We start from the raw sequence: 26,827 nt of genomic DNA on the forward strand, positions 1-26,827 counted from the left end.
GGCACACGTAAAAATATTAAAATTAACTACAAATATGCGTGTACGATTGCCAAACGATAACTCTGGTGAAACATTTTGAGATCAATTGCTGGCAATTGGAAATGGAAAGGTCCCAGTAGACTCAATTTCAGGACGGATACAACTACCTGCTGAATTCTGTAATTTAGTGACGTCCAGAAATGAATTGATTGAAAAAGTATTTCTGAATATTCTAAACAATCATAAAAATAATAAAAGTCTAAGTGAAAGAGCGATTCTTGCACCCAAAAATATAGACGTCCACGAAATCAACAATATTGTTTTGACCAAGATTCGAGACCACGCAGTCCTTTACAAGTCAGTCGACACAGTTTTGGAACCAAATGAGCCGGTTAATTATCCATCTGAATTTTTAAATTCCGTGGATCTTTCAGCGTTTCCACCACACGTGCTACAGCTAAAAATAGGCGTACCAATAATACTGTTAAGAAATATCAACCCACCAAAGCTTTGCAATGGCACGCGACTAGCCGTAAAAAAAAAAACAATGGAAAACGTAATAGAGGCCACAATCTTGACAGGGCCTTTTGAAGGTGAGGGTATTCATATTCCTCGCATTCCCACGATTCCAACGGATCTGCCTTTTCAATTTAAAAGATTGCAATTCCCAATTCGATTAGTATTTTCCATCACCATCAACAAAGCTCAAGGTCAATCATTAGAAAATGTGGTATAGATCTTAATACTGATTGTTTTTCCCATGGACAATTGTACGTTGCATGTTCGAGGGTCGGTAAACCTGACAATCTATTTATATGCAGCGACAATTGGACAGCGAAGAATGTTGTATATTCGCAAATTTTACGGAGTTAATTTGTATTGTATCTATCTATCTATCTATCTATATAAAAACGAGTTGTGTGTATGCATGTTTGTTTGTTTGTAAAAAGAGCGTTTGTATATGACGTCATTATTAGTACATAAGGCTTTGTATATTCACAGACAATGGGAAAGCCAAGAATGCTGTATATTCGCAAGTTTTACGTAGTACAAAACACATATATAAATCTATCTATATTCATAGATGGTACACAGGGACACAACTACAATGGCGCGTAACTAATATGGCGCGTAACGACTTACGCGCGCGGGGGGCTTGGGGTTGGGGGACATGAAGCACCCCCACCAATTAAGTGTTGGGATGGCATGAAGCGCCCCCCCCCCCCCAACAGCTAGTAAAATACAAAAATGAAAAAATATAAAAATAAGACCAACTTTGATGTCCAAGGACTAGTTTTCATAATTTCGTTTTTTGAGTTTCATTTATGTATTGATCTTAATTTGTTGTCGAGCAATAATTAAAATTTTTAATTCACACCATAAAAATACCAGAAAATTTTAAAATCAGTCTTGTTCTTTCTTAGGTTCAGGCTACTCGACACGTGGATATTATTAGTATTACTAATAATATAAAATGACAGAAGAATTTGCTGCAATTGTTATTGATAATGGATCTGGTATTTGTAAAGCAGGATTTTCAGGAGATGATCAACCAAAAACTTTGTTTCCTGCTGTGGTTGGGCGTCCAAAACATACGGGAGTGATGATTAATTCAGGCAGCCAGGATACTTATGTAGGTGATGACGCTCAAGCAAAAAGGGGAATTTTGAGACTTAAGTAACCTGTAGAGCATGGGTTTTCACAGACTGGGACGATATGGAAAAGATCTAGCATCATACATTTTACAACGAACTTCGCATGGCCGAAGTTCGGCCATGCGAAGTTCGGCCACCATCTATTGTCCGAAGTTCGGCCACCATCTATTGTTCACAGAAAATGCTTTTAACGTGCCTCACCCTAGGTGAACACGCCACTAAATGTGATATTAGTTACATTATTTTTATTGAAACATAAGATCATCTTATGTTTAACCTGACTTATATAGAGGACTAGCTGTTGGGGTGGCGCTTCGCGCCACCCCAACACCTAGTTGGTGGGGTACTTCGCGCCCCCCCAAGCCTCCCCGCGCGCGTAAGTCGTTACGTGCCATATTAGTTACGCGCCATTGTAGCTGTGTCCCTGTGTCCCAACTGTGAATAGAGATAGATATAAATATATATGTTTAACTACGTAAAACATGCGAATATACAAAATTCTTCGCTGTCCCATTGTCTGTGCATATAAATAGCATTTATATTCCCTGTGTCCCGGTCGTCATTTGTGTCCTGGTGTCCCAGTTTGTATTTTCTCTTTGAGTGTCCGGGTCGTCATTTATATTCCCTGTTTCCCAGCGTCCCGGTCGTCATTTGTGTCCCGGTGTCCCGGTCTGTAATTTCTATTCAAACAATCCCTGTGTCTCAGTCCTCAATTATATATCCCGCCTGTGCCCCCGGCGTCCCCGTTGTAGTTGTGTCCCTGCGTCCCGGTCGTCATTTATATTCCCGGTCGTGATTTGTGTCCGGTTGTCCCAGTCTGTAATTTTTCTTTGAGGTTCCTGGTCGTCATTTATATTCCCTCTGTGTCGGTCGTCATTTGTGTCCTGGTCTGTAATTTATCTTTGAGTGTTTTTTCTTTTCAGTTTTTTTAGTTTTTTACATTTTTTCAGTTTTTTTTTCTTCCTTATTTTTCAGCGTCACTATGAAGTACATATCGCCAAACCTTTGTTTTTTAACTTAAATCTGGTAGGCATTGATGACCTTATCCAAGTCAAAATCCCAAACCCAATCATCATCGCTATCATTTTCAGTTTTGATATGTTTTGACTCTCGCTTTCCAGGTGGATTTTCATCTAACTGCGAGGTTTTGCGTTCTTTAGCCTCAAGCCTGTTTCCTTGCTGTTCTTTTGATTCCTCGGCACGCTTTCTGTTCTTTCTTTCTCTATCAGCCTCAAGCCTGTTTTCTTGCTGTTCTTTTGATTCCTCGGCACGCTTTCTTTTCTGACTTTCTCTATCAGCAGCAAGTTTTTTGGCATAGACTCTTTGAGCATCTTCATCGGCTTTTGCCGTTGTAAGTTCATCAGTCATTTTAAACTTAGACATGAATAGATTTTTACGTGAACGTATGTCTTAAATATCTTGAATGACGTCACCGTCAAAGCAAAAATGACAGCTAATTTCATGACGTCAGTCAACACAGAAACATGACGTCACCTGATCCACAGACAGACACACAGACAGACAACTTATTTTTATATCTATAGATTAAGACTGACTTGGATGGTGGTTTTCTTTGCTTAATCAGCTAGGAATGACAGTTTTTTCTCGCTTTTCAGTTGTTTTTAGAGCTTTAATGGTTTTTGCTGTTGCATAATTGACTTTGATATCTCTATTTATATTTTTTTATGGAACGAAGGGTTCCTATTGTTACACTACAACCGGTTGTAGCAGTTTGTTCTTAACTATGAAAGTTTAGTTACTATATGCCGTGGTTTGTTCTTTATTATGTTTTAGCTATATGCGAGGAAACTTTCATTGTCCTTGTTTAATAAATTATTTCGATTCTTTATGTAAATTACACTACCATATTGGTTTCTGCCACAATTCCTACTTCTTAAAATTAAATTATTTGATATGGGCTAGAGTTTGTAGTTGGAGCTAATAACTACAATTTACATTATATTTGTTAGCCTGTATATCTTCCATCTATCCATCTATCTATCTATCTATCTTCTATATATATAAAATAAGTTGATTGTGTGTTATGTCTGTTACACTATGTCTGTTACGCCAGATTATATCTATCTATATTTATATCTTCTACTTGCTGTTGGGGTGGCACTTCGCGCCACCCCAACACCTAGTTGATGGGGGCACTTCGCATCCCCCCCAAGCCCCCCCCCCCTGCGCGCGTAAGTCGTTACTTGCCATATTAGTTACGCGCCATTGTAGTTGTGTCCCTGTGTACCACCTATGAATATAGATAGATTTATATATGTGTTTTGAAACTACGTAAATCTTGCGAACATACAACATTCTTGGCTTTCCCATTGTCTGTGCATATACAAAGCCTTATGTACTAATAACGACGTCATATGCAAACGCTCTTTTTACAAACAAACAAACATGCATACGAACAACTCGTTTTTATATACATAGATAGATAGATAGATACAATACAAATTAACTGCGTAAAACTTACGAATATACTACATTCTTCGCTGTCCAAATGTCGCTGCATATAAATAGATTGCCAGGTTTACCGACCCTCGAAAATGCAACGTACAATTCTCCATGGGAAAAACAATCATTATTAAGATCAATACCAAAATTTCTAATGATTGACCTTGAGCTTTGTTGATAGTGATTGCAAGTGCTAATCGAATTGGGAATTGCAATCTTTTAAATTGAAAAGGCAGATCCGTTGGAATCATGGGAATGCGAGGAATAAGAACAGCCTCACCCTCAAAAGGCCCTGTCAAGATTGTTGCCTCTATTACGTTTTCCATTGTTTTTTTTTTTTACGGCAAGTCGCGTGCCATTGCAAAGCTGTGGTGGGTTGATATTTCTTAACAGTATTATTGGTACGCCTATTTTTAGTTGTAGCACGTGTGATGGAATCCCTGAAAGATCCACGGAATTTAAAAATTCAGATGGATAATTAACCACCTCATTTGGTTCCAAAACTGTGTCGACTGATTTGTAAAGGACTGCCAGGTCTCGAATCTTGGTCAAAACAATATTGTTGATTTCGTGGACGTCTATAATTTTGGGTGTAAGAATCGCTCTTTCACTTAGCCATTTATTATTTTTATAATTGTTTAGAATATTCGGAAATACTTTTTCAATCAATTCATTTTTGGACGTCACTAAATTACAGAATTCAGCAGGTAGTTGTATACGTCCTGAAATTAAGTCTTTCCGTTTCCAATTGCCAGTAATTGATCTGAAAATGTTTGACCAGAGTCATCGATTTGCAATCGGACACGCATATTTGTAGTTAATTTTAATGTTTTTACGTGTGCCCATAAATTAGAATTTTTCAGGCAAGCATTCATTTCGTCTGCAGGGGTTGATCTAGGTATTATAGGTAATGTTTGCCTGAAATCTCCCGCAAGCAATATTAATGTGCTGCCAAAGGGTTTTGAATTCCCTCGCATATCTTCCAAACATTGATCCAGAGCCTCGAGCGATTTTTTTGTGTGCCATTGTGCACTCGTCCCAAATAATAAGTTTGCATTGCTGCAATACTTTAACCATCCCAGATGATTTGGAAATATTGCACGTGGGAGTTTATGTAGAATGCAAATTCAGAGGCAATTTCAAAGCGGAATGAGCAGTTCTTCCACCAGCCAGCAACGTTGTGGCTATTCCGGACGACGCAATTGCCAACGCTATATCATTTTTTGATTGAATTGATGCCAGAATCAGTTTTATCACAAACGTTTTACCAGTACCTCCTGGCGCATCCAAAAAGAAAATTTCTCCAACGTTGTTATCGAGACAATGCACAATCGTATCATAAATGTCTTTTTGTTCCAACGTTGACTTGGAAATGTTATTTTGTACATACGAAAATAGATCACTCGTACTGTAACTTTGTTCACGATCCAATTCTACACATGTTGAAACAGCAGCGGTACGATTAGGTGAAAGCATTCCCAAATCCTGAAGAGGTTTGTTTGCCATACATACGCACAAATCTTCTATAATAACTAAAGTGTAGTTTTAAATTTCTGATGTAAAATCAAAAGTCTTATCTGACGTCTCTAACCGTTTTCGATGGAGTATATCTTCGGACATTTTTGATTTATATTTTTCCCAAGACTCTGTAGGAGCTGATGGAGAGCAAGTTGTTAGTATGATGCCAAACAATGCACGAATTTGAATTGGAGTTGACGTTTCGCACGCGTCATTGATGCAGTTATCCCGGTGTTGGTCATTCTCCAATAAATTCAGAGCTTGGCATGCACTACGGTAAGTGTCATGTATAGTACCGTTTACAGTTCTCAAATACTCAAAGGACGTCGGACCGGGTACATTAACCAAAAGCAGGCGTAGAAAGAAGCATTCATGTTGATTTGGGTGAACGGTGTAGAGTCTTCCTATCGTGGTATCTTTGAAGACGGTAGGCTGGCCGTCGACTGACTTACCTTGTTTTCGACGTTCAAATACTTTATATTTAGTATTCCACGTGTAATACGAAGGCACTTCAGTATACAGCAGTTTTTTGCAAAAGAATCATTTTTGCATAGCGAAAAGAAAGCAGTTAACTTTTTATCCGATGGATTCAGGGCTCTTTGTTGCACGTTGTTGTCCGAGAAATAAACACGTTGACCATTCTGTAAATATACCGCTAAGTGAACAACAGCTGGACTACGTTCATGTATCGGAAATGAAAGAATTCGCCAAACAGCTTCATTACTGCTTATGTATCTTCCAGCCTGATATTGTACGATTTCGTCGATATCTCTGATTTCGGACTGCAAGCCAAAAACTGCCATGTCACTGCCTTTGTTGACATATTTACATATGTATTTGATTGCCTTTACGGAGTTATAGTATTCAACGTTTATGTGTGCATTAAATGTTTTTGATAATAATGGGGAATATGGAACAACCCACTGGTTATCTACTTCGATGGTGGTACCGTTACGGTCCTTCGATGGTGGTCCTTTGGCCATGCATGGTGAATTTTCGTTCAATGCACCGCAAGGTCCATGTATCACATTTTTTACAACAATATCATATAACCCCTTATCGACATTTTCATCAGGTATTTCAGCGGAAATAACATCATCAATTTCGTTAGACGTAATTTTATTATGTAGCCAGATTAGTATATGTGCGTGTGGCAAACCTTATTTTTGCCATTCCACTGAGTACATCCAGCATCGCACTGACCCAAACACTTCAAGTTTTACTATGTAGTTTATCAGGGATTTCAACTTTTGCCGGAAGACACGGGCCGTAATGTCATATCTATGAACCGCCGATTGTCCTTGAAGTAAAAGCTGCTGTATCTCGTCCTAAGATTGATTACATGTAAATGTATTAAATAAATCTGGACGACCATAGAGACGAACATACGCAATAGCATCTTGAGCATATTCATGCATATGACGGCCAGCATATGACGAAGGTAAAATTGTTAATTTTCCAACGTTTGTGGTATTACCTTCATTTACAATTGCATCTCGCAAATGAATGTATTGTTCAGAGTGGAGCTTGGTCTGATTCAGGCGGATATATAGCAAACGCTCTGATTTAATTTTTTCTTACATATCAACGACATATTGGTGAAACAATGGACGGCATTTTAAAATTTAATTCTCTTCATCCTGCCGAATTATTAGTCTATAGGAATAATAATGCATTGCACTGCATTTCTTATTCATTTCTTTGTTAGTGGTTGGATTCATCAATTTAATATTAAAGTGATAGCCGTCGGCTTCATCCCAAAAAATGATAGGATATTGTAGGGCATCGTAGCATCGATGACTTTCAGCAATTCTTACCAACTGAGCGTGTCGCTTATGAAGAATATTATCTCGAGGTAAAATCTGATCACCGACCATAACGATTGCCACTTCGTCGATAGTTGGAGCATTGTATCTACGCACATGTTGGCCAGGAGGCGTTTAGTCAGCGGAAATAACAATTTTATGCGTATCAGTAGGCATCAAATCAATGGCTGTTTTGAACAGACGGACTAAAATATTATTTTCGTGGAAAAGATGTTGCAATTGAGAAACGATTGTCCTTTCAACGTTGGGAGAAATTTCACAACGTGCATTCAATTCAGAATATCTATCACTGATGAAGTACAATTGTAAAAATTTAGGATTCTCGCCTGAGAATGGTAGAAGGGACCCTGCTTTATGATAAATTTGCCCTTTTACTTTGAAAGTAGGCATACATTGATCTGGATTTTCGATTTGGCCACCAAACGGCGTCATTTGGAAACATGAGTTATATTTTCTGATCTATGATAAAAAACACTTAGATTCTGACGTAGTTCCAGTAAGCAAAGTTTTCAATGGCTCTAGTGGTGCAGCCAATAGAGGACGTTTAGCTTTTCCTGAGGCGCAACACATTCCCATTGTTTCACCATTTAATTTCAAGGTCTTGCAATAGGGACAAATTTTAGACATAGTCCCGATTTGAACACATCTACCATAATCATCGACTGGGCTGTACCTGAATGCCAGGCGATAATTTTCAGGTTGCTCTTGTGATTCCTCGGCACGCTTTCTTTTCTTACTTTCTCTATCAGCCGCAAGTTGCCATCAGCCGCATGTTGCTGTATCAGCCGCAGGTTGCTCTTGTGATTCCTCAGCACGCTTTCTTTTCTTACTTTCTCTATCAGCCGCAAGTTCTTCTTTAGATTCAACAATTTATAATAAACCTCAAATTATAAATATCTGTTATAAGGTTTTCGAATTACTTTAATCTATTGTCAAAATATATAGAAATATTTATGCAATTTCCAGTTTCTACATTTTTAGTTCCAGTTTGCTGTTCAGTTTAGTTTCATTTTTATATATAGATAAGATATAATCTGGCGTAACGGACAGACAACTTATTTTTATATATATAGAAGATAGATATATATACTAGGTGTTGGGGTGGCGCGAAGCGCCACCCCAACAGCTAGTCTATATACATAAAAATAAGTTGTCTGTCCGTTATGCCAGATCTATATATATAAAAGAAAACAAACTAGAATGTAAAAATTGGAAATTGCATAGATATTTCGAAATATTTTGACAATAGATAAAAGTAATTTGAAAAAAGAAAAATGGTAAAAAAACTAAAAATAAAACTAAAAACTAAAAAAAAAAAAAATTAAAAATAAAAAAAATTAAAAAAAGAAAAAACCTAAAAAGAAAAAACGTAAAAAAATAAAAAAGATAAAAAACAAAAAAAAACTAAAAAAAGCTAAAAAACTAAAAAAAAGAAAAAACTAAAAAAAACTGGGAATTGCACAAATATTTAAATATATTTTGACAATAGATTAAAGTAATTCGAAAACCTTAAAACAGATACCCCAAATTTTGAGGTTTAATATAAATAGTTGGAGCTTTAGCATGCTTGGCACGTAAAGATTTTTCCAAGTGTCAATGTTAGAACGAACATTGACAAATTGAAGAAAACAAATCAATAAAAAGAAGAAACTAAAAAAAAGAAAAAACTAAAAAGAAAAAAAAAACTAAAGAAGAAACTGTATCTATAAATATAAAAATCTATATATAAAAATAAGTTGTCTGTCTTTTATGTCTGTTACACTATGTCCGTTACGCCAGATTATATCTTATCTATATATATAAAAATAAGTTGTCTGTCTGGGTGTCTGTCTGTCAGGTGACGTCATGTTTCTGTGTCGACTGACGTCATGAAGTTAGTTGTCGTCATTTTTGCTATGACGGTGACGTCATTAACGGTATTTAAGACATTTGTTCACGGAAAAATGTTTAATTGTAAAATGACTGAAGAACCTACAATGGCAACAGCCGAGGAAGCTGCTCAAAGAGTTTATGCCAAAAAACTTGCAGTTGATAAAGAAAGTAAGAAAAGAAAGCGTGCCGGGGAATCACAAGAACAGCAAGAAAACAGGCTTGCGGCTAAAGAACGCAAAACCGCGCAGTTAGATGAAAATCCACCTGGAAAGCGAGAGTCAAAACATATCAAAACTGAAAATGATAGCGATGATGATTGGGTTTGGGATTTTGACTTGGATAAGGTCATCAGTGCCTACCAGATTTAAGTTAAAAAAACAAAGGTTCGTCGATATGTACTTCATAGTGACGCTGAAAAATAAAGAAGAAAAAGAAAACTGAAAAAAGAAAAAAGGTAAAAAACTAAAAAAAAAACTAAAAAGAAAAAACACTCAAAGAGAAATTACAGACCGGGACACAAATGACGACCGAGACAGAGGGAATATAAGTGACGACCGGAAACCTCAAAGAAAAATTACAGACTGGGACACCCGGACACAAATCACGACCGAGACACAGGAATATAAATGACGACCGGGACACAGGGACACAACTACAACGGGGACGCCGGGGACACAGGCGGGATATATAAATGACGACCGGGACACAGGGATTGTTCGAATAGAAATTACAGACCGGGACACAGGGAATATAAATGACGACCGGGACACTCAAAGAGAAATTACAAACTGGGACACCGGGACACAAATGACGACCGGGACACAGGGAATATAAATGACAACCGGGACACAGGGACACGTCATTAGAATAATGAGGTATAGATCTGAATACGGATTTTTTTTTCCCATGGACAATTATATGTTGCATGTTCAAAAGTCAGTAAACCGGACCGCCACCCCAACAGCTAGTCTATATATAAAAATAAGTTGTATGTATTTTTGTATTGAGGGTTTGCATATGACGTCCGAAAAATAAAGAAGAAAAAGAAAACTGAAAAAGAAAATGGTAACAAACTAAAAAAAAACTAAAAAGAAAAAACTAAAAAAAAACTAAAAAATAAAAAATAAATTAAAAAAAGAAAAAACTTAAAAGAAAAAATGTAAAAAAAAATAAAAAAATAAAAATGTAAAAAACTAAAAAGAAAAAAAAACTTAAAAAAAAGCTAAACAACTAAAAAAAGAAAAAACTAAAAAAACTAGGAATTGCACAAATATTTCAATATATTTTGACAAAAGATTAAGGTAATATCAACCCACCAAAGCTTTGCAATGGCACGCGACTTGCCGTAAAAAAAACAATGGAAAACGTAATAGAGGCCACAATCTTGACAGGGCCTTTTGAGGGTGAGGCTATTCTTATTCCTCGCATTCCCATGATTCCAACGGATCTGCCTTTTCAATTTAAAAGATTGTAATTCCCAATTCGATTAGCATTTGCCATCACCATCAACAAAGCTTAAGGTCAATCATTAGAAAAATGTGGTATAGATCTTAATACTGATTGTTTTTCCCATGGAAAATTGTACGTTGCATGTTCGAGGGTCGGTAAACCTAAGGGCAAATTTATCATAGAGCAGGGTCCCTTCTACCATTCTCAGGCGAGAATCATACATTTTTACAATTGTACTTCATCAGTGATAGAAATTCTGAATTGAATGCACGTTGCGAAATTTCTCCCAACGTTGAAAGGACAATCGTTTCCCAATTGCAACATCTTTTCCACGAAAATAATAATTCAGTGCGTCTGTTCAAAACAGCCATCGATTGGATGCCTACTGATACGCATAAAATTGTTATTTCCGCTGACAAAACGCCTCCTGGCCAACATGTGCGTAGATACAATGCTCCAACTATCGACGAAGTGGCAATCGTTATGATCGGTGATCAGTTTTTACCTCGAGATATTATTCTTCATAAGCGAAACGCTCAGTTGTTAAGAATTGCTGAAACTCATCGATGCTACGATGCCCTACAATATCCTATCATTTTTTGGGATGGAGCCGACGGCTATCACTTTAATATTAAATTGATGAATCCAGCCACTAAAAAAGAAATGAATAAGAAATGCAGTGCAATGCATTATTATTCCTATAGACTAATGATTCGGCAGGATGAAGAAAATTGTATTTTAAATGCCGTGAATTGTTTCACCAATTCGTCGTTGATATGTATGCTAAAATTGAATCAGAACGTTTGCTATATATCCGCCTGAATCAGACCAAGCTCCGCTTTGAACAATACATTCATTTGCGAGATGCAGTTATAAATGACGGTAATACCACAAACGTTGGAAGATTAACAATTTTACCTTCGTCATATGCTGGCAGTCCCCGCCATATGCATGAATATGCTCAAGATGCTATTGCGTATGTTCGTCTCTATGGTCGTCCAGATTTATTTTGGACAGCGAAGAATGTTGTATATTCGCAAGTTTTACGCAGTTAATTTGTATTTTGGAACCAAATGAAGCGGTTAATTATCCATCTGAATTTTTAAATTCCATAGATCCTTCAGGGTTTCCACCACACGTGCTACAACTAAAAATAGGCGTACCAATAATACTTTTAAGAAATATCAACCCACCAAATCTTTGCAATGGCACGCGACTTGCCGTAAAAAAAAACAATGGAAAACCTAATAGAGGCCACAATCTTGACAGGGCCTTATGAGGGTGAGGCTGTTCTTATTCCTCGCATTCCCATGATTCCAACGGATCTGCTTTATCAATTTAAAAGATTGCAATTCCCAATTCGATTAGCATTTGCAACCACCATCAACAAAGCTCAAGGGCAATCACTAGAAAAATGCGGTATAGATCTTAATACAGATTGCTTTACCAATGTACAATTGTATGTTGCATCTTTGAGGGTCGGTAAACCTGACAATCTATTTATACGCACAGACAATGGGACAGCGAAGACTGTTGTATATTCACAAGTTTTACGTAGTTAATTGGTATTGTATCTATCTATCTATCTATCTATATAAAAACGAGTTGTGTGTATGCATGTTTGTTTGTTTGTAAAAAGAGCGTTTGCATATGACGTCATTATTAGTACATACGGCTTTGTATATGGACAGACAATGGGAAAGCCAAGAATGTTGTATATTCGCAATTTTTACGTAGTTTGAAACACATATATAAATCTATCTATATTCACAGGTGGGACACAGGGACACAACTACAATGGCGCGTAACTAATATGGCGCGTAACGACTTACGCGCGCGGGGGGGCTTGGGATGGCGCGAAGCGCCACCCCAACAGCTAGTATATATATATATATATATATATATATATATATATATATATATATATATATATATATATATATATATATATATATATATATATATATATATATATATATATATATATATATATATATATATATATATATATATATATATATATATATATATATATATATATATATATATATATATATATATATATATATATATATATATATATATGCGTAATATACGCGTAAAGTCGTTACGCGCCATTGTAGTTGTGTCCCTGTGTCCCACTGGTTAAAATAAATGGATATATATATATATAAATATATATATATATATATATATATATATATATATATATATATATATATATATATATATATATATATATATATATATATATATATATGTGTGTGTGTTTTTAACTACGTAGAACTTCCGAATATACAACATTTTTCGCTGTCCCATTGTCTGTCGATATAAATAGATTGTCAGGTTTACCGACTCTTGCACATGCAACATATAATTGTCCATGGGAAAACAATCTGTATTCAGATCTATGCCGCATTTTTATAACGATTGCCCTTGAGCTTTGTTGATGGTGATTGCTAATCGAACATTCCCCGTGTCCCCGTCATCATTTATATATCCCCATGTGCCCACCGGCGTCCCCATTGTAGTTGTGTTCCTGTGTCCCGGTCGTCATTTGTGTCCTGGTATCCCAGTCTATAATTTCTCTTTGACTCTCCTGGTCGTCATTTATATTCCCTCTGTCCCGGTGTGCCGGTTGTCATTTGTATCCTTATGTCCCTGTCTATAATTTCTCTTGGAGTGTCCCGGTCGTCATTTATATTCCCTGTGTCCCGGTCGTCATTTGTGTCCCGGTGTCCTGGTCTGTAGTGTCATCTTATAATAACGTCATTTACAAAGCCTTATATACTTATAATGACGTCACATGCAAACTCAAAAACAAACAAACATGCATATATACAAGTTATTTTTATATATATAGATATAGTTTTGTTTTTAGTTTTTTTCTTAGTTTTTTCCTTTTTTAGTTTTTTTTTTTTAGTTTCTTCTTTTTATTGATTTTTTTTTCTTTTTTAGTTTATTCCTTTTTATTTTTTTTTTAGCTTTTTCTTTTTTAGTTTTTTCTTTTTTTATTTTTCGTTTTTTTTTTGTTTTTTAATTGTTTTTTTCGTTGTTTTTCTTTTTTAGTTTTTCTTTTTTTCTTAGTTTTGTAACTTTTTTCAGTTTTTTACCTTTTTTATTTTATTTTTCTTTTCTTTTTTAGTTTTTTACCTTTTTCTTCTGTTTTAGTTTTCATTTTCTTGTCTATTTTTCAGATGTCATATGCAAACCCTCAAACATACATTAGTTTTTTCTATTTTTTAGTTTTGTAGCTTTTTTAGTTTTTTTTAGCTTTTTTTCTTTTTAGTTTTTTTCCTTTTTTATTTTTTCTTTTTTTTTGTTTTTTTTTCCTTTTTAGGTTTTTCTTTTTTTTAAGACTTCATATGCAAACCCTCGAACATACAAAATAACAAACATGCTTTAATCTTTTTTCTTTTTAATCTTTTTCAAAGTTTTTCAATTTGTCAATGTTCATTCTAACATTGACGCTTGGAAAAATCTTTACGTTCCAAGCATGCTAAAGCTCAACAATTTATAATAAACCTTAAAATTTTGGGTATCTGTTTTAAGGTTTTCGAATTACTTGAATCTATTGTCAAAATATATTGAAATATTTGTGCAATTCCCAGTTTTTATATATATATATAGATATGCTTTCTCTTCTTTTTTAATTTTTTCTCTTTTAGTTTTTTCTTTTTTTTAGTTTTTTAGCTTTTTTTAGCTTTTTTTCTTTTTAGTTTTTTACCTTTTTTAATTTTTTTTATTTTTATTTTTTTTTGGTTTTTTCTTTTTAGGTTTTTTAACCTAAAAAGCCCCATGTCTGTAGAAAAAATTCCTTGTTATATAATAGCTCTTAATTCAAAAATTCTGCTTGGAAGGTACTTGTCCACCAAGAAGTTCTAAGAGTTGAAACATATTTTCAAAATCCTCGGCAAGCATTATTGTACTATAAACTTTCTCATTGACTTCACTACCGTTTGTGCATGACAAGCTAAGAAATAAAATAGGTGTACTTTGCAACGATTCAACCCCCTTGCACATCTGGAGAAAATGCTCTCATTTGAGGTTTTTACATTTTGACCCTTCGTCAAGCTGTTGCAAAAACAGAAGGTGAAGATCTAACTACCGGGCGATTATGTCTGAATCAGTTCATTCCTTGGAGTGAGATCTCTGTCCCTCAGTATTACAGTTACAGGATCATTATAAAAAAAAGTGATGGTATTTACCCAAAATAAAGAATAACACACTGTGACTATTGGCAGATGGGTGATTTTGGATATACATAAATAATATTATCCCTATCCAAGATTTTCTAAGTTTATTTATTACTGAATTATCAATATTTAAAACTATTCAAATTTTACACCATATGTTGAAGACATTGGAAAAATTTTGAACCCACAATTGGTGCTTGCCAACGCAGTCATGATGAAAAAGGGATTTACACAAGTATCATTCCATGAGTAACGAGACAATTTGCTTTAACTCATAAACGATTTATTCAGTCAATTCAAAATTTTCGAAACCTTTCAACATAGTCTCCGGTCCCATAGTTGTTCCAATTTATGTATCTTTTTTACATGGAATTTTTTGTATTGATCTTGAAGCCACTTATGCATCTGATTTAACTTTTTAATCAAACTTAATCTAAACCAATGAATGTCTGAAGGGCAAGGTTATAATATTGTAGGTATTTGGAGCGATCTTCCTCCCCAGTTTTAAATAATTTCTAGGCTTAGTAGTACTACACGTGGAGACATATTGCTATGAAGAAAAAATTATACCTTTATTCAAGAATCTACGATGTATGTTTAAATGACAGGTTTTATGTCATGCTTACAGTATTCCGGAGTTCACAGGGACCTACCTTTTGCGACTGCACTGAAAATAAACGAGTCAGTAACAATCAGTGTTACAGCTAAATGCTCACAAAAAAAGTAAGCCTTTATATTCGAACGAAACGTCGTGGACTCTTGACTAGAGGTGTGACCATTCTTCATGAAAATGATTTCCAACATGTGTCACATACTAAAACCAAAACAGTTCAAAACTGGGATGGGAGACCCTTCCAAATCATCCCTACTGCCCTGACCTTGCCAACACATGGTTCCAAGACAATAATTAGGTCTGTAAAGTTCTAAATATTTTGTTTTAGAAAAAGGAAACTTTGTATTAATTTTGAGTGGATTGTATCAATTGACAAATGATAGATAGACTTATCTGTCAATAAATGATCTGACATAATTTTTATATAAATCTAAAAAGGGCTTATGCTAGATTTGCCTCTCATTCTCTTGGACTATCTGTTTTGGCTTTTTCTACAATTAGCCATGACTTGATGCGCACAACTACCTAATGTTGATTTAAATCTGCCCCTGTAATGTTTGTCTGGCTCGTAAAACCGAAACAAAAATAGATATAAACAGATTTCTATGCGTTTTTGATGTTTTTGTGCATACATCCGAATGTGGATTTTTTCCTTTTTTATTAGTTAATTATATTCTTTATTTATTAAATATTTATTTCTTTTATAGGCTTTGAATTGCTGTTCAACAATATGTACTGCAAATCATATGAACACCATTAAAGAAGTGAAACCCATTAGGACAGGAGATGCAGTTTTGGACGATGCCAAAAAGCTTATTGACGAGTTTTATGCTTCCATTGAAAAGTGAGTTTTTATTTTCTTTTTCGCAATGTAAATCATGTGTCATCTTTATAACTGTAAAAATGCACAGGCTCAACCTAAGAAGGAACTAGATTCTTGTAAATGATGAGGTTGAAAATGTAAGCACTTTCTCCCTATTTTGTAGATATTTTAAGGGGGGATCTGCCTTCTTTTTGCAGGTATTGCATATGAAATTCAGTTTCTGCCATAAGCTAGTTCAGGGTATAATCACTTCAAACTTGATTTCACAGGTGATGGTGAAAAATATTGGTTTTTTGCTAGGTTTATAGCCTGTCCTTGTGAGTTACGCTTTATATTTCCGACTTTCGGCCCTTGCTGATGTGACTTTAACTTCACGCATGAATTTTGACACTACTTTACGATATCCTACGTTTGCTTACTTATTCATAGACTAAATGAGCCAATCTATATATATAAAAATAAGTTGTCTGTCTGTGTGTCTGTCTGTGGATCAGGTGACGTCATGTTTCTGTGTTGACTGACGTCATGAAATTAGTTGTCTTCATTTTTGCTTTGACGGTGACGTCATTCAAGATATTTAAGACATATGTTCACGTAGAAATCTATTAATGTTTAAGTTTACAATGACTGATGAACTTACCATGGCAAAAGCCGATGAAGATGCTCAAAGAGTCTATGCCAAAAAACTTGCTGCTGATAGAGAAAGTCAGAAAAGAAAGCGTGCCGAGGAACTACCAGAGCAACGCGAAAGCAGACTTGCTGCTAAAAGAGAAAGTGAAAAAAGAAGGCGTGCCGAGGAATCAAAAGAACAGCAAGGAAACAGGCTTGAGGCTGATAGAGAAAGAAAGAACAGAAAGCGTGCCGAGGAATCAAAAGAACAGCAAGGAAACAGGCTTGAGGCTGATAGAGAAAGAAAGAACAGAAAGCGTGCCGAGGAACTACCAGAGCAACGCGGAAGCAGACTTGCTGCTAAAAGAGAAAGTGAAAAAGAAAGCGTGCCGAGGAATCACAAGAACAGCAAGAAATCAGGCTTGCTGCTGATAGAGAAAGTAAGAAAAGAAAGCGCCGAGGAATCAGAGCAACCTGAAAGTTATCGCCTGGCATTCAGGTGCAACCCAGTCGATGATTATAGCTTTAGTAGATGTGTTCAAATCGGGACAATGTCTAAAATTTGTCCCTATTGCAAGGCCTTGAAATTCAATGGTGAAACAATGGGAATGTGTTACGCCTCAGGAAAAGTTAAACTTCCTCTATTGGCTGCACCACCAGAGCCATTAAAGACTTTCCTTACTGGAACTACGTCAGAATCTAAGCGTTTTATGCTTGTCCGATTGCAAAACGATGACTCTGGTCAAACATTTTCAGATCAATTGCTGGCAATGGGAAACGGAAAGCTCCCAGTAGACTCAATTTCAGGACGTATACAACTACCTGCTGATTTCTGTAATTTAGTGACGTCCAAAAATGAATTGATTGAAAAAGTATTTCCGAATATTCTAAAAAATTATAAAAATAATAAATGGCTAAGTGAAAGAGCGATTCTCGCACCCAAAAATATAGACGTCCACGAAATCAACAATATTGTTTTGACCAAGATTCGAGACCAGGCAGTCCTTTACAAGTCAGTCGACACAGTTTTGGAACCAAATGAAGCGGTTAATTATCCATCTGAATTTTTAAATTCCATAGATCTTTCAGGGTTTCCACCATACGTGCTACAACTAAAAATAGGCGTACCAATAATACTTTTAAGAAATATAAACCCACCAAAGCTTTGCAATGGCACTCGACTTGCCGTAAAAAAAACAATGGAAAACCTAATAGAGGCCACAATCTTGTCAGGGCCTTTTGAGGGTGAGGCTGTTCTTATTCCTCGCATTCCCATGATTCCAACGGATCTGCCTTTTCAATTTAAAAGATTGCAATTCCCAATTCGATTAATGAATTGGTGTGACGGTAAAAAACGAAAGCACTTTGAATGTACTAATAGGTAGAAATAGCTATATTAAAACAAAATTAGTTAATTTTACATGAACCGAAGACAAATGCACAGAGAACTCAGTCCAAAAGACACATGTTCACACTCTCTCTCTTTCTAATGGAGAAGAGGGAGGGGGAGGGGGGTTGCAATCCTTCATACCAGCACCCACGAAGAGAATATAGTTAGATTCTCACTTTTGGGATTTCTATTGTAGTAAAGAATAAGTAATGAAAGTGACACGTAATAGTTTTCGCTCAATTCTTCCCCAGAGAGTTCCACTGGAATATTTTCTGCGGGGTCACTAGTGGCTCAATAGCGCTTACTATATTATCTTTATCATTTACTATTCATAAGTATTTACATATACTGGGATTATTTAAATGGATGGTCGAAATTTAAAAAGTAAGTGTAAAGTGGATATTAAGAATTTGGGGTGGTAAGCACGAGCAGTCATGCAGCACAGAGAGAGATTCTTCGAGGGTGGACGATTGACGCTACAAGGAAATAATGTTGAAAGTTATTTTATATGGTGTGATTGAAGCGTGTTCTTTGTTCTTTTTTGTAGAATTGATCCATGTAGATTTAAGATATTCAAAATATATTGCTCATGTGTATGAGATTTTGTATAATTATATGAGTTTTACGGCATTATGTGCCTTTTTGTTTTCTTTTTGCAATTATTATGTCGGCACTGTCCATGGAGAAAAAGTTTCACCCTAGAGCTTAATAATGTCATCTGTGATTTGCCAAAATTTAATGAGATACACACAAATGTAGCTATAAATGGCATGTTTCTGTGATTAGAACTAAAATGATTCCTGTAACCCTTTAAGGCATGACCGAAACTACAGCTGCCTTACTTCCTCAATAGCTAATAGCCATCTGTAAAATTTTTCATCATTATTTAGCCATCTTGATGGCTAACTAATCTGTAAAAAATTCTATAAATTAAAATCAAAATCTCTAAAAACTTTCATCAACACTGAGCCATATTGATGGCTCAACAGCCATCTGTAAAAACTTGAAGGAAATTCAGGAAGCCGATTGTCACTTTTTGCTGGAATATAGCATATACTCGAGCTGAAAGTTAAGTTGAGCCTAAGGACTTCCTGGGAGCCGCAAAATTTTCCAGTAGGTCTATTAGTATTACTAATAACACTTTTGACAATACACTACATAAATAATGTCAACAAGTAAAGCTTTTGACAATTAGTCGACAACTTACTGGGGGATTTAATTTCACATTTCTGCATTGGTAACATAAAAGATTACTGTCCTTCGGATCTTTTCACATATTAACTTTACCTCTCCTGGATTTGAGAGGGATAGGGGGGGGGGAAGGGATGGCATCGTGAGTACCAATGGGAAACTACCTAACCCCTTGTCGGCGTCTTTGCATGGGATGTACAAAATTAACATCCAGAATGAACATACGACCATACCAGCAATATTCCTGTTTTAAATAACTGCATCACTTTAGCACACAGCAGCCATGGACAAATTTAAAATGAAGGTCTGATAAAATGAAGCAAAATTATGAATTATAAATTGAATGGATTTTTTTATTCGCTATTTTAGCTGCCGTCCGTTGACTTCTTACAGCATTGACCATACTTTGACTTTCGTTCGCAAGGTTATTACTTGTTTCAAGACAATTATGCAAATCAATACTCGTTGAAGTTTTTGACTGGTCTTTAATTAAACTATTATAAATTGAATTTATTTTAAATTCCCCTTCATCTCTATTGATACTGATAGATAATCTTTTTTATTTCTATAATTTCTCTGAAACTTTGTAAAAGTCCTACAGATTTATCAACAATTTTTGTCTGATCAAATAAAATACTATGATGATGAAAATTATGGGGGGGGGGGGTCAAACCCGGTACCTGCCCCTCCCTTGATATGGCTTTGTTGCTAAGACTACTGAAGTGGTACCATTTACCTTGCATAATAAATCTTGCTTTAAGAATGGATGTATAGGAACAGAGCCATTTTTGGGGGGAGGGGGGTGACCAAGGCCTTAACCCTGGATGCCGTGGCTTGAGAGGCGCTGTGGCTAGGGAATTACCCACTTTCATCCAGTTTTTTACGTATATTCAACTTTTTTTTAGTTAATTTTTCCCCTGACGCCTCAAACCCTAGGAAGGGCTGTGGATAAGGGTTTATCGGCCGTTATAAGGTAGAACTATATAGATAGCCCAAGTTATCACTTCTTGACTTCCAGGAGCTACGAATAAGTTATTATCAAGATTATTCTGTAGTTATCGAATATCATGTTAAAACTTAATTAAATAATATGTGAAAGAAGGACTATCAGAAAGTATAACCATGATGGAAATATTTTACAGCATTAGTAATTTTTCGATAGCTTATTGTAGCTGTCTAAAGGGAAAGAAAAACTAATCATGTCGAGGATTAATCCAATTAAATAGTTCCACTTTCATTCCTCTCCATTAAACTAATATACAGGTTAAAGACCGTACAGTTTACCCGTAAATTCTACCTAAATTATGAACTTCCATAAGCCTTGATCATTGGTTCATTGGAAGGCACGTCGAGAGCTTCCTTTGGCCCTTCTTACTCCAGCCCGTTGAATAGTAGTTTTCTATCAATGTTATTTCTATCAATAAGAGGATAAAAGATTAGATGTATGAACATTTATTAAATAGCTTTTTTGTTGGCAAAGGATTTACATTTTAGCATATTTTGGCTTTCTGAATTTTTGCTTTTCCGAAGTTTCATTGTTATGAGCAAGAATTGGTATTACCAGTTTATGAAAGGAGTTCGTTATTGGTTTAAGCTGAATTATGTTTTTTCTTAGTGCATTCTAAGTAAGAGACAAACTAAATGGCGTATTACTTCATTGATATAAAAAAATGGACTCCTGAAGGAATCAGTGTCATAAGTCCCTTTGCCCTTACCGCTCCAAGAATTTCCAGGAAATTTCAAATTTATCCCCCAGCCTTGGTACATAAAACGGTGTACTCTCTTATGATGGTCAGGAACCAATTGGAGTCGTTGTAAAAGCATTCCTGTTTGTTCTATGTTTTAACATGGCTTTTTATTTGTTTTTTATTATTATTATTATTATTAATTACACTGTATAGCCAACAAAATGCATTGCATCTATTTTGAAGTGGCCACTATACACACGAAAAATTCTTGAGGAGGCATCTGAGATGCTATTTTGATTTTTTATTGGGGAAGGGAAACTGTATTCAAGTCAGAATAATATCTTACTTTTTTCTCGTTGTCGAGAAATTCATCTGCTTTTCGATGCATGTTTTACAAAAAGTTTTGTCTTGATTTTCTCACGATCAAATTGAAAAATTGAGATCCAAATGAAATAATTTGAACCAAGCACGTTTGCAGATATCACACAGTTTTTATATCACACAGTTTTATTTCCAAGAAAAATAGCTCTGGGCTCGTTTCTCCGAGGTAAGTAAAGAAATTCATTAAATTACTCTATCTCGACGAAGTTTCAATATATTTTGTCGTTTGTCTTTTTTGACGGACGCAAATTTCTGAATTAAAATTTGTTTCATTGAACCTTTCGTTCCGTTGAAAACTCCAGTGTTTCTGAAAAAAAAACAAAAAAAAAAAAATATTCTTTTCATGAATAAATATCACACAGTATTGCGTTCTCTGAAAAGAAGAACTTTTATTTTTGAGTTTTTATTCTATTTCTCAATTGCAATTTTCTGTAAAATTTTTGAATTGCTGTATCTCTTGAACTCTTCTAGATAATTTGTTACCGTTTTCAATTAGACTCATAATAATTTTCTTAGGAAAATTGGGCTGTCGACTTCTAACATTCTTCTCCTAAGGTTCAAAAATTTTGTACACACTTTGAAGGCAATTTCACCTTTTGATTAATTCGTTCTTTTGAAGCTGTTGGCCCGTTATCCTGATGTTCAACCTTAACAAATGCCTTGGACAATGCTGTTCAATTTATACGTACTCTTTTCTTAATGTCGGGTCTTAAACAGTTAATCCAATGGGCACCACTCAGTTATTAAATACTGTCCAAGCTTTGCAAGTATCCGACAAGTCCTAACTTTTCTTGAGTTAACTTGCTTTTGAAAACAGAATACACACCGAGCCACATGCTTATTAAAATGGCCTGCCTAACTAGGACAACAAAATTGAATATCATGCTAAGATATATTGATATTTTCAACTAGAATACCGTAAAGTGCTATTGACGGCCGTATTTTTTTTTATATAATCAGGAATAGTACATCGCAGCTATTTTGTGACTGTCCTAAAGAACTATGCTCTACTGGCCAAAGAGCCAGTTGAAACAGCTAGTAACTGGCCAAGACAATTATAATTCATGCAAAATATTCCTTTTCGTTTGAAGGTGTCGAACTTCAAGCCATCTTGTTATTTATTAACACTGTTTAATAACAGTAGAGTTTGGCGTGATTCTTGCGCTTAAAAGCCAATGCGAGAAATTTTCCTATCCTAATACAAATATTTTCTTCATATTACTTGCAGGTACACGGCCACAGACTACCCGATCTGTCGCTTTAGGAGTTGTTGTGAATATTATATCAACCGCTGCTAAGCGTTTAAAAACCACCGAAGTAGCCAGAGACACTTCGTCGAGAAAACTGGAAGTTGTTGAAAGTTTGCCTGTCGATGAAATTAATCAAGTAATGTTTTAACTTTTTGTTTTTGCTTTGCTTATAATCTAGATTATGACTAAAACCAATGTCTTTTAGTCATGATGAAACTTGTATTTCATTTTCGTATTTTTGTCGCTTTCCTGTATTGGTGTTCTCGGGTTTATATCTTTTTAACAAACTGTTTAATTTGATTTTAGCAAATGTAATTATTTAGCACGTAATATATTTTTCCAGTCCTAAAATTAGACTCTTGTTCGTACGTGAGAATTAATTTTCGTATATGACTTGAGACGTTAAAAATCGTAACATACTGATACCGTACTATGCATTCTACTGTCTTGTATTCTAAACCGTCAAATTGGCTTCTTTTGTTGTTGTTGTTTTTTTTTTATTTCCTTGTGATTTAAAAAATAAAAGTTGGAAATTTTATAACTAGTTGTATTAGTAAAGATTTACCCTACCTTCCTTACCTTAAAACCAATATCTATTTTAGTCAAACTAAAAAGTCAAACTAAATTTTACATTGGCAGATAGAACCCATCGACAGTTGAGAGAAAGGCTAGATAAGCACGAACTTTCGATAGACGAATCGCTATAAAGTCTAAAAGTAAAAATGACGATATTTTTGAGTGCACGTATCATATAGTTCTTCTGTTTTTTGTTTTTTTTTTTATTAGTCATGTTTATTTTCCATAGTAAATGGTTTACCACAGTCTTTTAGGAAAGTAATTGAAATAGAAAAATACAAACATAAAGGCTTATGATAATAAATAATGTTAAAATATCATGATAATGATATTTATAAATAACGCTTATGATAACTTAATACAAAGAGATTCAACTCGCGGGGCTTGTTGTTCTTGAGTCATTTTATTCCTTCTACCCAGGGTACTTCAAAAGGTTGATTTTTTCTTTTGTAATGAGGGCGACTTAGTGGTGGACATTAAATTAAACATTTTTGTCCCCTGGACTAAACCTAAGAACCCTGATTGCTTTAAGGCCAGTCTTCTAGTTTGTCAAAAACAATGAAAATTTTAGGTCGGTATTACATTTTCGTCAGTGCTGCCAAGTTGAACCGTTAAAATAAATCAGCATACCTAATTAGCGAAACTTGACAACGCTTTTTGTCCGTGAAAATTTAACCATTGACAATTTATCGATTCTCCAAGGCAACTAAACCTTCAAATGAATGCTACATCTTTTTAAACTTTTTGGTGCCATATGTTTTTAGCTTGTTTTCACTGATTTCTTACCCTATAATATTCCTATAATCATACACATATTCTTACGGGTGGAAGTCTCCACATTTTTTTGTTTTTTGTTCTTCGTTTTTTTTTTTGGCCGTACGTCATGCATAGCCAATGTAATCTCAGAACGTCTTTCTCTACCTTCCTTTTATTTTGTTATTTAACGAGTGTCACACAAACTAGGCTATCACTAAGTGCAAGTCATGAAAAGCCATTAGGTTTAGATGATACTTTTTAAATCGAGAAATTCAGTATTTAATGAAAAGTTCTAAATTTTTGACAAAGTCAACTGTCTATCTTTTATTGTATTTTTTTAATTTCATTGCAAGGCGGAAGGGAGGGGGGGGGGTAATTAATGCACTACGCAAATTCGTCGCTTTCTACTTTCTTCATATGCACATTTCCCATGCTTGTCTTCAATAATTTTATTGAATCCCTTTTCGTTTAGTTCGTATCAAAAATGATAAGTGAAGTTTTGTTTAAAAGGGTTACTAGAACTTACAATTTCTGTTAAAATAACCACTCACGATATTCTACGAGCGCTCGTTCAAAACGCTAACCTTTTTGGGAGAAAAATTAACACGCATCAGTAAACATCCTTCTGGGGAAAATGTAAATTTTTTCAGTTCGGTATATAGAGGCTTGAAATATCTGTTATAGGACTCTGGGATTTGCATGAAACGATGATGTTATTTTCATCGAGACTACTTCCCTTTTGGTGGTGCTTTCCTCTCTTTTTTTAATTATATTAATTTTCTCAGGCTCAGACCTTATGATATATATTCATATCTTATGTATTTAATACATTTCCTAATTTGAAATTATTATAAGAAGTCAATTCTTTCAAAGTATGTATTGTTATCGAAGTTCTTTTTATAGTTTTAGATCTAATGGAATTAAAAAAAAAAAACTGTGAAAAAAATTCCTTTCAAAAAGTTAAATTAAAGTCACAAAGGTATTTATTCAAAGAACTGTTTCTTTATGTCTTGTATACTTTATCAGCATTTGAATCTTTTATGGTTGACGAATAAAATATTTATCGTTTTTTGGTAAAGTAAAAAATGATAATCTGTCGTATTGGGGGTTTAAAGAGCAGTAGCTGTCTTCTTATTTGTGATCATTTCTGTTCGTTTTAAGCTTGCTTTGTGTATGAGAACTTTTTTAAAGATATTTTTGGATTAATTTATATTCATTTCTTAGTTGACATAGTTTTAATGCTAATTTTAGGAATTTTTTTTAAAGCTTTTCTGCTTAAGAACTTGTTGATTCAGAATTTTGCGGATTTGAGTACAAATGAACTTAAAAATAGAACCATTAACATGAACTTTATAATTTTGTTTCAATTTTTCAAATGAAGGGAAATACAGTAGGTTTGCATCTCCTGTCATATCTTGTTGGGATTATTCTTGTGAACTTTTCGGCCGAGCCGATTACATTGTGTTTGCTAGCTTTAAAATGCAAAAAAAAAATATTTTTCTTTAAATGTAAACTCTTGATTGGTAAAATGTTTAATGATGCCTTGATATTTTACCTGTATTGGTGATTTTTTATCTTTTAATAAGTGTGTTGAATCAGTGCTTGGGTGCTTCACAGATATATGGTGCATATATCTGAATAGGAACTTATTCATAATTGTCTTTTATAGGTTTTCGGTACTGCTGGAAAGCCAGATGATTTCAACCTTTTATTTATAAGAAGAATTCGGAAAATAACACAGGGATAAATCTCGCTATTTTTCTTTCTTATTGTGCTTTACTCTGATTTTTGTTCCAATTTTACAATAAGTTAGATTAAATCAGACCTTCATTTTAAATTTGTCCATGGCTGTTGTGTGGTAAAGTGATGCAGTTATTTAAAACAGGAATATTGCTGGTATGGTCGTATGTTCATTCTGGATGTTAATTTTGTACATCCCATGCAAAGACGCCGACAAGGGGTTAGGTAGTTTCCCATTGGTACTCACGATGCCATTCCTCCCCCCCCCCTATCCCTCTCAAATCCAAGAGAGGTAAAGCTAATATGTGAAAAGATCCGAAGGACAGTAATCTTTTATGTTACCAATGCAGAAATGTGAAATTAAATCCCCCAGTAAGTTGTCGACTAATTGTCAAAAGCTTTACTTGTTGACATTATTTATGTAGTGTATTGTCAAAAGTGTTATTAGTAATACTAATAGACCTACTGGAAAATTTTGCGGCTCCCAGGAAGTCCTTAGGCTCAACTTAAATTTCAGCTCGAGTATATGCTATATTCCAGCAAAAAGTGACAATCGGCTTCCTGAATTTCCTTCAAGTTTTTACAGATGGCTGGTGAGCCATCAATATGGCTCAGTGTTGATGAAAGTTTTTAGAGATTTTGATTTTAATTTATAGAATTTTTTACAGATTAGTTAGCCATCAAGATGGCTAAATAATGATGAAAAATTTTACAGATGGCTATTAGCTATTGAGGAAGTAAGGCTGCTGTAGTTTCGGTCATGCCTTAAAGGGTTACAGGAATCATTTTAGTTCTAATCACAGAAACATGCCATTTATAGCTACATTTGTGTGTATCTCATTAAATTTTGGC

The 26,827-nt window shown here is 34.8% G+C and overlaps 1 protein-coding gene across 1 annotated transcript in view; it reads left to right on the forward strand.

Annotated features, from left to right (window-relative positions):
* LOC136036560 (uncharacterized) overlaps positions 1-26,072 on the forward strand; it is a 183,480-nt gene extending 157,408 nt beyond the window's left edge. The window contains exons 5-6 of the mRNA XM_065718863.1: positions 22,882-23,039; positions 25,905-26,072. Coding sequence (XP_065574935.1) covers positions 22,882-23,039; positions 25,905-25,982 — 236 coding nt within the window. The 3' untranslated portion in view covers positions 25,983-26,072. The remainder of the gene's footprint in view (positions 1-22,881; positions 23,040-25,904) is intronic.
* Positions 26,073-26,827: the final 755 nt, after the last annotated feature.

The sequence above is a fragment of the Artemia franciscana genome, chromosome 15, assembly GCF_032884065.1.
Source record: "Artemia franciscana chromosome 15, ASM3288406v1, whole genome shotgun sequence".
NCBI lineage: Eukaryota > Metazoa > Arthropoda > Branchiopoda > Anostraca > Artemiidae > Artemia > Artemia franciscana.